Below are 16,910 nucleotides of genomic sequence, written 5' to 3'. Positions count from 1 at the left end.
GGGGCTTCTTTGTTTGAATCTCTTTTTCATGTTAGATTTTTGGTCTTCTCTAGAACAGAGCCAGTTGGTCTATATATTTTGGCCCTGAGGACGAAAGAAGACCAAAAATCTAATGTGAAAAAGAGATGTCCTCAGTTGGGGCTCCTTTGTGTGAATCTCTTTTTCATGTTAGATTTTTGGGGTTTTGGGGAACCATACGTTCTTATGTCCTACTGACGGATCTCCAAGTCACGTTGGACTTTCTAATTCATCGTTCCTCAGTTGAAGGATCTTGCTCTGTTTTGGAGAAGACCAAAAATGGAAAATGAAAAAGAGATGTCCTCAGTCGGGGCTTCTTTGTGTGAATCTCTTTTTTTTACGTTAGATTTTTGGTCTTTAGTCCTCAGGGCCAAAATATATAGACCAACTAGCTCTGTTCTAGAGAAGGCCAAAAATCTAACGCGAAAAAGAGATTCACACAAAGAAGCCCCAACTGAGGACATCTCTTTTTCACGTTAGATTTTTGGTCTTCTTTAGTCCTCAGGGCAAAAATATATAGACCAACTAGCTCTGTTCTAGAGAAGGCCAAAAATCTAACGCAAAAAAGAGATTCACACAAAGAAGCCCCAACTGGGGACATCTCTTTTTCACATTAGATTTTTGGTCTTTTCTAGAACAGAGCCAGTTGGTCTATATATTTTGGCCCTGAGGACACCACCCTTTATTCATGAGGTGAGTCGGTAGCTAGCTTTACTACTAACTCTTCTCTAGAACAGAGCAAGATCCTTCCACTGAGGAACGATGAATTAGAAAGTCCAACGTGACTTGGAGATCCGTCAGTAGGACATAACTTATGGTTCCCCAAAACCCCATTTCTGGAACAAATGAATTCCAGGAACATCTGCCCATCGTAACCTAAGATGGCTTCCTGTCATTTAAAAAAAACACAAAGACTTTTCAGCTACATCTGACAGACTTTTATATAAGTCGGGTGGGAAATCATAAAAAAGGACTTTCTGGGCATTAATCAAGGTCGCGTTCATCATCAGTGGCCTGGAACATGCTAATTTGTCCTGGCTTTTAATTGTCAGACGTTTTATTTTCCACGGGAGATAGATAACACAGTGTACACAAAGCCAGCTGCGTCCCAAGAATCCCCGACAAAGTCAGAACAGAAAGCGGCGGAGCCCCGTTTAACCCTTCGGCGCGGAGCCGGTTAACGCCTGGAAGCCAGGCGGCGCCGGGTGATAGAACGTAATATTAGGAGGAACCATTAAAATGCAGGATGGTGTTCAATGAGTGGAATAATGGAATCATTACCCGAACTTGTACGGCTGCGGAAGATAAACAGCGCAATCGCAATCTGAATCACGTTACAAATGGCCCAATTAATCACGGGTATACCAGAGACATGGCTGGCTGCCCTGCGCTGCCGCCGGAGTGAGAGAACATCGCCGCGCCACGACGCCGACACATTTCAAGACGTTCAGAGGACATCTGGACTGTGTTGAACAAGCTCCTCCGTCCTCCGCTAACAAATACAAATAACGGCGCCGCGTCCTAAAAAAATCATTAACAGTTAGAACGCGGGATTCTCATTCCACCAATTTTGAGGATGTTTTAACATTTATGGCGCGTTTCGGGTCTCCAACAGCTGGGAACAGCCGGTAAAAACGATTAATCGTACTGGAAAGGAAGCCCATCCCCCCCCTCCAGGGTCACCTGAGAGGAGCCAATCAGCTTCTTACACAAAACGTCACAAATGTTAAAGTAGATTTAAATGCAAATCACTAAAAACTCATATTTTAGAGGCTTTACCAGTTTAAAATCAGTTCAAAAGTCAATTAAAAAAAAAAAGCCTCCCCTCCGCTCTTGCACAGGTGTACCGGCTCCTCCCCTTCAGTCTTCTACAAGTGTACTGCCTCCTCCCCTTCAGTCTTGCACAGGTGTACCGGCTCCTCCCCTTCAGTCTTGTACAGTTGTAATGGCTCCTCCCCTTCAGACTTGTACAGGTGTACAGGCTCCTCCCCTCTAATCTTGCACAGGTGTACCGGCTCCTCCCCTCAGTCTTGCACAGGTGTACCGGCTCCTCCCCTCAGTCTTGCACAGGTGTACCGGCTCCTCCCCTCCAGTTTTGCACAGGTGTACCGGCTCCTCCCCTCCAGTCTTGCACAGGTGTACCGGCTCCTCCCCTTCAGTCTTGCACAGGTGTATCGGCTCCTCCCCTTCAGTCTTGCACAGGTGTATTGGCTCCTCCCCTGGACTGACATGTCTTCCTCTGACGTCACTGCACACTGGGAGCTTTTCACAATGTGCATTAGAAGCTGCAGCCAGTCAGATAGAACTCCGCCTCATTTCCTGGCTGGAGGATATCCAGCATCATCTAGCGCTTTCCTCCCCAACCTGACTGGCCCCTCCCCTTCCATTTATTAGATTTCTGTCCTTTCAATCATGGAGGTTCAGCATCACATGTGGGCGTTATTATGCAAATAAATCCTGCCTAGGAACGCCCCCTGCTCCAGACCGATACCCACCCATCAAGGCATTTTGATATTTGCATAACTCCTCCCACTGCTTGCCTCAGGACTGAGGGCTCTGGAGAGGAGTGCTGAGGCAGGGGGCTGTGATGTTTTTAAGAAGCTATGTACAGCACCCTGCTGGCCCCTACCACCAGCCATGCTCTGCCTGCATTGCATATAGAAGCACAGAGTGGAAAGGTGTTCTTCGTTGGAGGTGTCTAGCTTCAACTAGCTCTTTCCTCCTCATCCTGATGGCCCCTGGCCCGCATTTATTGAATTTTAGTCCTTTCAGTCATGGGAGCTCAGCATCACACGTGGCCATTACCTCTCGTGGTCTGCATATGTAGCCTGCCTAGGAACGCCCACTCCTCCTGACATTTACCTATCAAGGCATTTTGAATTTGCATAACCCCTCCCAAGAGCCAGCCCACTGCTTGTCTCAGAGATGATGGCCACGAATATGCTAAGCAATCAGATCGTCCCTGAGGCAAGGTGCTGTGACGATCTGATTGCTTAGCATAGAGAAGCACAGAGTACCAGTAATACCATCACTGGGACTAAAATAAGGTCATAAAAATATATATATATTTTTTTTTAAATAATACCATTCCCATGTTTATGGGCGGGGAGGGGGACCAGGGAAGGAAAAAAAAATAACCAGATTAACCTTCAGCTTTAACCACTTCTAGTGCGGACGCTTTCCCCCCCTTCCAGTCCGGACGCTTTCCCCCCCTTCCAGTCCGGACGCTTTCCCCCCCTTCCAGTCCGGACGCTTTCCCCCCCTTCCAGTCCGGACGCTTTCCCCCCCTTCCAGTCCGGACGCTTTCACCCCCTTCCAGTCCGGACGCTTTCACCCCCTTCCAGTCCGGACGCTTTCACCCCCTTCCAGTCCGGACGCTTTCACCCCCTTCCAGTCCGGACGCTTTCACCCCCTTCCAGTCCGGACGCTTTCACCCCCTTCCAGTCCGGACGCTTTCACCCCCTTCCAGTCCGGACGCTTTCACCCCCTTCCAGTCCGGACGCTTCCCCCCCCTTCCAGTCCGGACGCTTTCCCCCCCTTCCAGTCCGGACGCTTTCACCCCTTTCCAGTCCGGACACTTTCCCCCCCCTTCCAGTCCGGACACTTCCCCCCCCTTCCAGTCCGGACACTTTCACCCCCCTTCCAGTCCGGACACTTTACCCCCCTTCCAGTCCGGACACTTTACCCCCCTTCCAGTCCGGACACTTTACCCCCCTTCCAGTCCGGACACTTTACCCCCCTTCCAGTCCGGACACTTTACCCCCCTTCCAGTCCGGACACTTGCCCCCCCTTCCAGTCCGGACACTTGCCCCCCCTTCCAGTCCGGACACTTTCCCCTCCTTCCAGTCCGGACACTTTACCCCCCCTTCCAGTCCGGACACTTTACCCCCTTCCAGTCCGGACACTTTCCCCCCTTCCAGTCCGGACACTTTCCCCCCTTCCAGTCCGGACACTTTCCCCCCTTCCAGTCCGGACACTTTCCCCCCTTCCAGTCCGGACACTTTCCCCCCTTCCAGTCCGGACACTTTCCCCCCCTTCCAGTCTGGACACTTTCCCCCCTTTCCAGTCCGGACACTTTCCCCCCCTTCCAGTCCGGACACTTTCCCCCCTTTCCAGTCCGGACACTTTCCCCCCTTTCCAGTCCGGACACTTCCCCCCCCCCTTCCAGTCCGGACACTTTCCCCCCCTTCCAGTCCGGACACTTTCACCCCCTTCCAGTCCGGACACTTTCCCCCCTTTCCAGTCCGGACACTTTCCCCCCTTTCCAGTCCGGACACTTCCCCCCCCCCTTCCAGTCCGGACACTTTCCCCCCCTTCCAGTCCGGACACTTTCCCCCCCTTCCAGTCCGGACACTTTCCCCCCCTTCCAGTCCGGACACTTTCCCCCCCTTCCAGTCCGGACACTTTACCCCCTTCCAGTCCGGACACTTGCCCCCCCTTCGAGTCCGGACACTTCCCCCCCCTTCCAGTCCGGACACTTGCCCCCCCTTCCAGTCCGGACACTTGCCCCCCCTTCCAGTCCGGACACTTGCCCCCCCTTCCAGTCCGGACACTTGCCCCCCCTTCCAGTCCGGACACTTCCCCCCCCTTCCAGTCCGGACACTTTACCCCCTTCCAGTCCGGACGCTTTCCCCCCCTTCCAGTCCGGACGCTTTCACCCCTCTTCCAGTCCGGACGCTTTCACCCCCTTCCAGTCCGGACGCTTTCCCCCCTTCCAGTCCGGACGCTTTCCCCCCTTCCAGTCCGGACGCTTTCCCCCCTTCCAGTCCGGACGCTTTCCCCCCCTTCCAGTCCGGACGCTTTCACCCCCCTTCCAGTCCGGACGCTTCCCCCCCCTTCCAGTCCGGACGCTATCCCCCCCTTCCAGTCCGGACGCTTCCCCCCCCTTCCAGTCCGGACGCTTTCCCCCCCTTCCAGTCCGGACGCTTTCACCCCTTTCCAGTCCGGACACTTTCCCCCCCCTTCCAGTCCGGACACTTTCACCCCCCTTCCAGTCCGGACACTTTCACCCCCCTTCCAGTCCGGACACTTTCACCCCCTTCCAGTCTGGACACTTTCCCCCCCTTCCAGTCCGGATACTTTCCCCCCCTTCCAGTCCGGACACTTTCCCCCCCTTCCAGTCCGGACACTTTACCCCCTTCCAGTCCGGACACTTGCCCCCCCTTCCAGTCCGGACACTTGCCCCCCCTTCCAGTCCGGACACTTTCCCCCCCTTCCAGTCCGGACACTTTCACCCCCTTCCAGTCCGGACACTTTCCCCCCCTTCCAGTCCGGACACTTTACCCCCTTCCAGTCCGGACACTTGCCCCCCCTTCCAGTCCGGACACTTTCCCCCCCTTCCAGTCCGGACACTTGCCCCCCCTTCCAGTCCGGACACTTTACCCCCTTCCAGTCCGGACACTTGCCCCCCCTTCCAGTCCGGACACTTTCCCCCCCTTCCAGTCCGGACACTTTCACCCCCTTCCAGTCCGGACACTTTCACCCCCTTCCAGTCCGGACACTTTCCCCCCCTTCCAGTCCGGACACTTTACCCCCTTCCAGTCCGGACACTTGCCCCCCCTTCCAGTCCGGACACTTTCCCCCCCTTCCAGTCCGGACACTTGCCCCCCCTTCCAGTCCGGACACTTTACCCCCTTCCAGTCCGGACACTTGCCCCCCCTTCCAGTCCGGACACTTTCCCCCCCTTCCAGTCCGGACACTTTCACCCCCTTCCAGTCCGGACACTTTCCCCCCCTTCCAGTCCGGACACTTGCCCCCCCTTCCAGTCCAGGCCAAATTTTCAGCTTTCAGCGCTATCACACTTTGAATGACAATTGTGCGGTCATGCAACACTGAACCCATATGAATTTTTTTACATTTTTTGAGACAGATAAAAATTTTATAAAAAGGTGTTTTTCTTATAAAAGTTTGCAAGTAAATAATCAATCTTTCTCCATAAATCTTGGTCAAAATGTATTCAGTTATCTCTTTCGTAAAAAAAAAAAAAAATAACCCAAATTCGTTTAAAACCAAAAATTAAACATTTTTCAAAATTTTTTTTTTACATTTTTATTTTTTTTAATATTATTATTTATGTTGTTTTTTTTTTTTTGTAACATACTGTCACCATAGTGATACTACTTGTGGGGGGTGATGAAGAATTTTTTTTTTTTTACACTGATTGCTTTTACACCCATAAAGGCTGTAAAAGCAATCATTTCTCCTTCTCTCTGGCTGCATTCTTGCAACAATTGGGAAATACTGTGTGAGCTGTGATTGGTCACAGCTTGTCACATGGTACAAGGCTGTTGTGAATGGCCCTGTACCATGTGATCTCGGTGATCATTCACAGATTTCACACGTAGTAAGCAATGATGTCAGAAGTGACATCTTGCTTACTACTCTGCATGTGATCACCGATTGGCCAACCAGTGATCACATGATCGGGACCTCGCACAGAGGTCCCGTACAGCGATCAGTGTTCCAGAGGACACAGCGGGCAGCCAGGGGGTGCGCACAGGCAGAAAATGTGGGAGGACGTTTATAAACACCCACCCGCCCCTGCACTGCCCCCGTCTGGCCGTTTATGTACATGGGCCGGACGGGAAGTGGTTAAAGGACCTCCCCATGTCCATCTGTCCCCTTATTCGTCTCACCTGCAGGACGATTGGTTTGTCTTCGAACAGGACAGCCAAGTACTTATAGTCGGCGTACGCCCAGAACTTCGCCACGTCAAACCCTCTGAAAGCTCCACACCGCTCCGAAGAATCTTCACCAATCCAACGCCGGAACTCCTCGACCGTTCCATCGATATAATCGCACTGAGTTTCAAACTGCGGCTCTGCGTAGGAGAAAAAAAAAAAAAAAAAGGAGATTGGTAGTGAGTGAAGTCGCCGTACTGCACCGTGGAGGAGGAAGTACAATCTGTAACAAACTAGCTCATCAGAGCTGGAAGCGGAGTTCTTCTTTGTCTTGTCCTGTCTGTTATTTGAGGTATTCCTCTATCATTCCTCACATCCCCCCCTTTCCAGTCCTGAGAGGCAAATGTTATCTCCTGACAGATGGTGTAGGTCAACCAGGTGAAGCATTCCTGGTGGTGCCAGCAGTCTGGGAAAACTGTCACCTTTCTCACCTACGTCTGATAAGGCAGCATTTCTCAGAGGGCTGGGAAGCATTGACCCAAAACGGCATAAGCCCAGACTTTTTCAAACTGACCAGAGTAATTGCACATTCCTCAGGTCAACCGTATGTTTCATGTCATGTATTATGAAGCTGTAGTTAACAGAGTTTCCCACTGACCACTCCCAAAACGTGTAGTCAGAGCCCCCCCCCCCTTTGAGAGGGACTTTTAGGAAGAGACAAGTGAGCTAGAGCTGGACACACACACAGAGATCTCCCAGCAACATCGTAACAAAAGGAGATCAAGAACTCACCCTGCTCTCAACTTGGATCTGCAAACCCAGGCATATGGGCAAGTAACTTAACCCTGTAATCTTCTTCCTAATTATCTCTTTGCTGTGTCTTTATATACATATATATATATTTTTGTGACATCTCTTTGTAAATATTGTATTGCACCTGTTTTGACTCTTTTAGTAATAAATCTTTCTTTCTGAAAGTGTTAAACTGTTTTTAAGCGCTTACTTGCAATTCACGAATCCCTGCCTTTGAAGAGACGCTACTGTTTGTTATATCTCTGTATAGTAGGTCCGCGGGCCGTGCTATATAGATCAATATTTTAATCATTATAGTGTATATTTGATAACGGGAGTTTCCCAGTCTCCGACAAAAGTGGTGGTGGCAGTAGAGGGTTAGTTGCGTAATTAACCCGACCCAGTAACAAGCGCATTTAGGCTGCAGGCACCGATTGTAGTCCATTAGCTGGGCAATCGCTGTGCTGGGTGCAGCTGAGTGTGGCCTTGTTACACGCGTCACACCGCGGTTTTAGATCGGCCGGTCCTTCGGTCACGAGTTTGGTGAGAAGGTCTGGGGTCTGACGCCGTGGGCGTGACGTATTATTGTTAGTCGCGGTCGTGCGATTGTTGCATGTTGGTGGCGGCGATCGTGGATGCGTGACACAATCTGCTTATGTAATGAAGAAATAGAGCTGAGCCGAGAGAAGCACAAGAAGCAGAGACCCCCTGGAGAGGACGGGAGGAGGAATCTACCCAAAAATGCCCCATCAATGGTGTCAGTGGAAGGAATAGTGCCCCATCATTGGTGTCAGTGGAAGGAATAGTGCCCCATCATTGGTGTCAGTGGGAGGAATAGTGCCCCATCATTGGTGTCAGTGGGAGGAATAGTGCCCCATCATTGGTGTCAGTGGAAGGAATAGTGCCCCATCATTGGTGTCAGTGGAAGGAATAGTGCCCCATCATTGGTGTCAGTGGGAGGAATAATGCCCCATCATTGGTGTCAGTGGGAGGAATAGTGCCCCATCATTGGTGTCAGTGGAAGGAATAGTGCCCCATCATTGGTATCAGTGGGAGGAATAGTGCCCCATCATTGGTGTCAGTGGGAGGAATAGTGTCCCATCATTGGTGTCAGTGGGAGGAATAGTGCCCCATCATTGGTGTCAGTGGGAGGAATAGTGCCCCATCATTGGTGTCAGTGGGAGAAATAGTGTCCCATCATTGGTGTCAGTGGGAGGAATAGTACCCCATCATTGGTGTCAGTGGGAGGAATAGTGCCCCATCATTGGTGTCAGTGGGAGGAATAGTGCCACATCATTCTTATTAGTGGGAGGAATAGTGCCCCATCATTGGTGTCAGTGAGTGGAGCTCTAATAGAAAGAGGTGGAACCTAAAGAGAAAGGGGTGGAGTTTACAGATGAAGGGGTAGATCTTAAACAGGAAGGGGTGGGGCAAATTTAGATGTGGGGGGGTGCCCTATTTTAGTCTTGCCTAGGGCACCACAAAACCAAAACACACCACTGGCCACAGGTGCTCTAATCCCCTGCCAATCATGTGATTCAGGTGCTCCAATCCCCTCCCAATCATGTGATTCAGGTGTTCCAATCCCCTACATATCATGTGATTCAGGTGTTCCAATCCCCTCCATATCATGTGATTCAGGTGCACCAATCCCCTACATATCATGTGATTCAGGTGTTCCAATCCCCTCCATATCATGTGATTCAGGTGTTCCAATCCCCTCCCTATCATGTGATTCAGGTGTTCCAATCCCCTCCATGGACACAGGTGTATACAATCAAGCCCATAGGCATGCAGACGGCTTCTACAAACATTGGTGAAAGAATGGGTCGCTCTCAGGAGCTGAGTGACTCCAAGCGTGGTCCCGTGATAGGTGGCCCCCTGGGCAATAAGTCCATCCGTGACATTTCCTGGCTACTAAATATTCCACGCTCAACTGTTAGTGGGATTATAACAAAGTGGAAGCAACTGGGAACAACAGCCACTCAGCCACCAAGTGGTAGGCCACGTCACATGACAGGGCGGGGTCAGCGCATGCTGAAGCGCACAGTGTGCAGAAGTCACCAACTGTCTGCAGAGTCAATAGCTAAAGACCTCCAAACTTGGTGTGGCCTTCAGATGAGCCCAACAACAGTGCGTAGAGAGCATCATGGAATGGGTTTCCATGGCCGAGCAGCTGCATCCAAGCCTTCCATCACCAAGTCGGATGCCGTGCAGAGCTGCACCAGATTTGGCCCTCTCCATTTGTAGTAAATCTCCCCCCCCCCCCCCCCCGAGGTCCCATTCACACCTGAGAGTTTTGTAACTCCAAGCTCCAAAATACTTGAGAAGCAAAAATCAATAATTCTCCAACGGTTCACATCTCCACTCCAAGTCGTCTGAGACCAGACAAGTTCTTGAGCTTTTTTTGCAGTTCAAACCGGGCAGATTTGCGCATTTTTAATCCCAGAGAAATTAATGGAAATGCACGGTGTGCACGTTTTTTTTTCGTGCTTTTTTTTTGCGTGGTTTTCAGCTCAAATTAAATAATGTTAAAAAAAAAAATAGTATCAGTATATGTATAAATAAATGTAAAATAAATACATAATTAATTTAAAATCATGATAAATAATGACTCTTTATTATTGCATATTATTAATTTTATTTATTATGATTTTTAATTTATTTATGTATTTATTTATGTGTATACTGATCCTTTTTTTTTTTTTTTTTTTTTTTTTTAGGGTTTAAGTTTAAGTGTTAATGACTCTTTATTATTTCATATTATTAATTTTAACACTTAAACTTAGCTCCCTAACCCTACAAAAAAAAAACAAAATTATAATAATAATAAATAACCCTAACACACACAAAAAAAAATAATAGTAATAATTAGGGATGCATCGAAATTTCGGCCACTGGAACGTATCGGCCGAAAATAGCCCTGTCGGAAAAATTTAGCCGATACAGGAGACTGTGTGTGTGTGTATATATATATATATATATATATATATATATATATATATGTGTATATATATATATATATATATATATGTGTATATATATATATATATATATATATATATATATATATATATATATGTGTGTATATATATATATATATATATATATATATATATATATACATACATATATACACACACACGCACACACACACGCATACATACATACACACACATACATATATACACACACACTAAAGTAGAAAAAATATAAAAAATAAAAAATTGGAGCTTCCCCACATACGCAGAGATTTTGGTTTTGGTTCGGTTTTCAGCCACTGCATTCTGAATTTTCAGTATTGGTTTCGGCACCAGAATTTTCATTTCAGTGCACCACTAGTAATAATGCTGCTAATAATTTATTATTATTATTATTATTATTATTATTATTATTATTATTATTATTATTAATAATAATTTATTATTAATAATAATTATTATTTATTTTGTGTTAGGGTGTTTTATTTTATTATAATAATAGATAATAATATCTAATATTATAATAAAGTAAAACACCCTAACACAAAGTAAATTTTTAATATTAATAACATAACAATTTATTTAATTTTTCAAAAGGGTTATGGGGTTAATTATTAGATATTATTCATTTATTATTTATGATCATTTGTTTTTATTTTTCATTTATCATGATGATGATTATTATTAACACTGTAACGAAAAAAAAATTAAAGGAAGACAATACATAAAATAATAACCCCACTCTACCCTACTCTAACAAAAAAAAATATTATAAATGAGTAATAAATAAAAAAAAGAAAAAAAAAAAAAAAAGAAAGAAAAGCTGATGGAAAAGCTAAAAGAAGTGTTAAAACATAGCAATTAATGATGTAACAGAAGATATTTTTCTCTACTAGCGAATAAAAAACGCCAAAGATCGAAAATGCCTAAAAAACTAACAAAAACACGCAAAAATCGCATGCAAAAAAAAAAAAGGGCAAAAATTGCTCAAAGACGCAACGCTCAAGTATGAATCCAGCCTAATATCTCCATAAAGAGTACCTGTCACCTGCCTAATGCCATCGCATACAGTAGGGGGCTTGCTAGCAGCATTGAAAGTTGTAAATTGCAAGCTTTGGGGCAAAAAAGTAAAACGTTTTCCTGGGGAATGTTTATTTTATTGTGTCCCATGTGGTAGACTACAGAACGCTGAAGATTTAATACCTCTTTAAGTCGCCGTGAAGTTTGTTTTTTTCCAGAATGTTATTTCTTTCACGCTGACAATAAAAGAGAAAAAAAAAATAAAAAATACAAAAAGCCAAAATAAAATTCCCCAAAAGGTAAACATTACAATAACAGCTCCTTCCTCCTCGGCTCGGCGCGTACAAATACAGAACCGCGCTCGGCGTACGAAAGGTTTTTATCACCGTCTTTGAAAACAGACTTGAAACGTAAAGTGTCACTTCGTCAAGAAGAGAAAAAAAAAACAAACTTTGACGCGTCCGCCATCGCTGTGATCAGAGCTGAACCCGCCGAGTGTTTTCCCTCCTGAGCAGCGGAGAGGCTAAATCGCGCTCGCGGATGTTCCGGAGAGTCTCGGAGTCTTCAGACGGCTGTGAATTCCGAGAACAAAAGACGGAATTCTCACGGGAGGGGCTGTCATCTCCACGCCGCGACCTGACGTGATCAGAGGATCGAACGCCTCATCGCAGGCCGAGGTGAGCGATCGTTAGTTCAGTCTTGTACCCCCTGAAGCGAGGCGCTCAGTGATGTTCTGCGGCAGGACGGGGGAACGCGGCGGATTAAAAGGTGAATGTGGAGCTCGAAGGCGAAGCACGGAGCGCGGCGGTCTACAAACAGTTTTGCACTCGCCAATATTTTCTCTTCATCTCACTGCGGCGGAACTTTGCAGAAACTTTCCAGCCCTGAGCTGTCCTCTGCATGGCGAGGAAAACCCCCTCTGAGCGTTCGCCCTCACTGAGCACGAATATACCCACATGGAAGAAAAAGAGATTTGAAATATATTTTAAAAATATTCTTCCCAAATATATTCACATATATTTGAAATGCTACAATTTTGGCCATATTCATATATAAATATATATATATATATATATATATATATATATATACACACACACACACACACACACATACATACATACACATATAAATATATATATATATACACTGTATATTGAAGTGCATTTTTATTACAGAATATATGAAAAATATTTTTAAAAATACATTTCAGATATACTGCATGTCTTTAAAAATACAAATGTACATTTTTGGAATGCATTTACAAGTATATGTAAACAATATATGTTAAATTGACTTTTTTTATATGTTAAAAAAAAATCTGAAGAAAATATTTTAAAAAATTATATTTTTAAATATATATATATATATATATATATATATATATATATATATATTTTAAATACATTCTTCAGATTTTTTTCATCATATAAAAAAGTAATTTTAACATATATTTGTAAATGCATTCCAAAAATGTAAATTTGTATTTTTAACCGTTTCAATACCGTGCAATTTTCCCCCTTCCTGCCCCCAGGCCATTTTTCAGGTTTCAGCGCTCTCACACTTTGAATGACAATTGCGCGGTCATACAACACTGTACCCAAACTAAAATGTTATAATTTTCTTCACACAACTAGAGCTTTCTTTTGGTGGTATTTAATCACCGCTGGGGTTTTTATTTTTTGCTAAATTAACAAAAAAAGACCAAAAAGTTTGAAAAAAACCCACATTTTTCTTTGTTTCTGTTATAAAAGTTTACAAATAAATAATTGTTCTTCATAAATTTAGGCCGAGATGTATTCTGCTACATGTCTTTGGTGAAAATAACCCAAATCAGGATGTATTTTTTAGTTTGTAGGAAAGTTATAGAGTTCACAAACTATGGTATAGATCTGAATATTGATCAATCCTGAAGTACTGACGGCCAATCTAATTTCTTGAGGTCCAAGAATGTCAGAACAGTACAGATATCCCCCAAATGTCAGGACAGTACAGATATCCCCCAAATGTCAGGACAGTACAGATATCCCCAAATGACCCCTTTTTGCAGAGTAGACAGTCCGACGTACTTCATAAGAGGCATGGCGAGTTTTTTGAAGTTGTATTTTTTTGTCATAATTTTTCGGAAAATTTAAAAATTAAAAAAATTATTTTCACTATTTTTTTTTTTACATACTGTCACCAGTGCAGTACAGCGTCATCATATAACTGGCATGGCGGTGAACATGGACACTGACAGGTGACAGTATGAAAAAAAAAGTATATATATATATTTTTTATTTTTTTTTATTTTTTTATTATATTTAATTTTTTATTACATTTTATTTTATTTTTTTTAAGATTTTTTTTCATATTTTACTATGACCAAAGTAGTACAATGTTACCATAGTAACAGTGTACTACTTTGGGGAAGTGATCAGTATTTTTTTTTTTTTTTTTTTTTTTTACACAATTTGCTTATAGCAAAGAATTACTTTGCTATAAGCAAGCATTTACCTGAATGAAATCGATTCATTCAGCTTTTTTTTTTTTGTGCTTAGCTGTGATTTGGTCACAGCTAATCACATGACATGTGCATGTGACCTGCTGTGACCATTCACAGCTAGACACTAGTATACAATGGATGGCATCATGAATGAAGCCATCCATTGTATACAACTGTCATGTGACCTGCTGTGATTGGTCACAGCAGGTCACATGGTACCAGCAACGGGAGTCGGTACTCGGATCTGTTATCGGCCGTGTCCGAGGTGCACGGCCGGTGACAGATCGCACTGCTGCGCCGCTCTGCATTAGCGCAAACTGCGCATGTGCGGGAGCACGCCAAATGGTGTGCACCCGGAGTGCAGAGACAGTTTTGAAGCCGCCAAACGGCCATTGGCCGGGCGGCTAATGGTTAAAGTCATATAGCACATTTGAAATGTATTCTTAAAAATATTTTTCATATATTTTGTAATAATAATGCATTTCAACATTATATATATATATTATTATTTTATTTTATTTATTTATTTTTTTTAAATATGCTTCCCAAATGTATTGATAAATATCTGAAATCTATTTGGCCATATTTTATATTTATATATATATATATATATTAAATATGGCCTAAAATTGGAGCATTTCAAATATATTTTCTTCCATATGGGTAAAGCCTTGTTGAAATGTTAAAAAAAAGATTTTTGAACAATAAAACACAATAAAAAGGCGAGGATTAATTTTTGATTCCAGATTTTTTTTTCAATTCTTTGTCCTCATTTCTAATGTTAAAGTAGAACAATAAGAAAACCTTTTTTTTTCCTTTTTGGACAGAGTAAGGTCAGAACCCTGTCAGTTTTTTTTTGTTTCTGTCTCATTGGGGAGATTTTGCAAATCAAGAAATCCCTTGGGCCCCCCAGGTCACCAGAACAACTGTCCCTATTGGAAGATTTACCTTCTACTATTTTTCTGGGGATGACCCCAAATTTGGGATTTTCATTCACTTTCAGTGATAATGATAAACAGGACCAATAGAGAGGGGGGAATCAGTGGATTGGTGTCAGTGCATGCAACAACACCCAGTATTGGTATCAGTGGATTCAGTAATAGCCCCTCGCATTGGTGTCAGTGAACGCAATAATAACCCCCCGCACTGGTGTCAGTGGCTACAATAATAACCCCCCGCACTGGTGTCAGTGGCTACAATAATAACCCCCTGCACTGGTGTCAGTGGCTACAATAATAACCGCCTGCACTGGTGTCAGTGGCTACAATAATAACCCCCCGCACTGGTGTCAGTGGACGCAACAATAACCCTCAACATTGGGGTCAGTGGATACAAGAATAAACCCCAGTGTGGGTGTCAGTGGATGCAATACCAACCCCCAGTGTGGGTGTCAGTGGATGCAATAATAACCCCCAGTATTGGTGTCAGTGGATGCAATAATAACCCCCAGCATTAGTGAATGCAATAATAACCTCCAGTATTGGTGTCAGTGAATGCAATATCACCCTCAGTATTGGGGTCAGTGAATGCACTAACAGCCCCCAGCATTGGCACCAGTAACAATTACTCCCCACCTACATTGGTGGTTACTGGCAGTGAAATGTAACACCCTTTAGCAGAAGGGGGGCCCAAAAAGAACTGAACCTGCAATAACAACCCCCAGAACTGGTGTCAGTGAACGCAATATTAACCCTAGTATTGGTGTCAGTGGATGCAATAATGACCCCCAGCATCAGTGTCAGTGAACGCAATAACAACCTCACTATGGGTGTCAGTGAATGCAACAATAGCCCCCAGCATTGGTGTCAGCAGTAGTGTATTTACATTTTTTTGTGCCCTAGGCAACACAAAAATTTTGCCCCCCCAAAGAGAGAGCGAGAGAGTTCAATAAGTGTGTGCATGTATATATGATTCTCTCTCCCCCCCCCTCTTCTCTCTCTCTTCCCTCTCCTCTCTCTCTTCCATCTCCTTCTCTCTCTCTCTCTCTCCCCTCTTCTCGCTCTCTCTCCCCTCTCTCTTCCCTCTTCTCGCTCTCTCTCCCCTCTCTCTTCCCTCTTCTCTCTCCCTCCCCCTCTCTCTCTCTTCCCTCTTCTGCCTCTCTATCTCTTCCCTCTTCTCCCTCTCTCTTCCCCCCCCCCTCAGATTGTATGGGGCCACACTCACCCCCCCCTTCTCCAAAGGCTGCTTATCTCCGGGCAGCAGGAGGGGAGGGGGGGGGGGGGAGAGGTGTGTGCAGTCCCATACGATCTGTCAGTGTGCACTGTACTGGATGGATGACAGGAGGGAGAGCCCACAGATGACAACACAGCTCACCTACTCCGGGCTCTTTCCTCTCCGACACTTCTCCTCTCCCTGCTCCAGTCTGTCCCCTGGTCCTGGCTCGTCAGCTGCTGGAGGGAGAGGAACACAACTGTCACTCTGCAACTGCCCTCCCCCATGCCCCACCACATCGATCTTCCTGCTGTCCGCCGCTGCACAAAAAGGTCCCTTCTTCTGGGGGGCGGTGCCGCCCCCCTAACAATTGACGCCCTAGGCAAACGCCTTGTTTGTGTCATGGTAGATACGCCCCTGCGTGCCAGGGAATGTAACAATAACCCCCAACACTGGTGTCAGTAACCATTACTCCCCACCCACATTGGTGGTTGCTGGCAGTGAAATGTAACACCCTTCAGTAGAAGGGGGGCCCAAAAAGAGCAGAACCTGCAACTGATGCTGCTGAAGTAGTTCACAGTTCATGGGGGGGGGGGGGGGGACTCTGGCCTTTTCACCTAGATTGCTAAGAAGGACCTTGTCCTGGCCCTGGGCTGGCCCATGACCGAACCCTAAAATCAGATGAAGGCATGGTTGGGGGAGTACGGTGATCTCTGTGGGAGGGAAGAAATACCTGGAAGGGTCTCACATTGCTCGGCATGCTGCAGTGAACATGAAAAGATACCGCATGTGATGACAGGTCCACTTCAGTGCTTCCACCTGACATGCCGTGTGCACTCCATG

At 45.4% G+C, this 16,910-nt stretch overlaps 1 protein-coding gene across 1 annotated transcript in view; it reads right to left on the bottom strand.

Moving 5' to 3' along the window:
* Positions 1-16,910, bottom strand: part of HSPBAP1 (HSPB1 associated protein 1) — a 142,204-nt gene that overhangs the window by 100,954 nt on the left and 24,340 nt on the right. The window contains exon 3 of the mRNA XM_089655606.1: positions 6,654-6,838. Within this exon, the coding sequence (XP_089511732.1) occupies positions 6,654-6,838 (185 nt within the window). The remainder of the gene's footprint in view (positions 1-6,653; positions 6,839-16,910) is intronic.

This window comes from Staurois parvus, unplaced genomic scaffold (genome assembly GCF_062004578.1).
Source record: "Staurois parvus isolate SC_StPar_1 unplaced genomic scaffold, SC_StPar_1.0 ptg000855l, whole genome shotgun sequence".
Classification (NCBI taxonomy): domain Eukaryota; kingdom Metazoa; phylum Chordata; class Amphibia; order Anura; family Ranidae; genus Staurois; species Staurois parvus.
The sequence above is the reverse complement of the archived record's forward strand: the minus strand, read 5'-3'. Positions and strand labels throughout refer to the sequence as shown.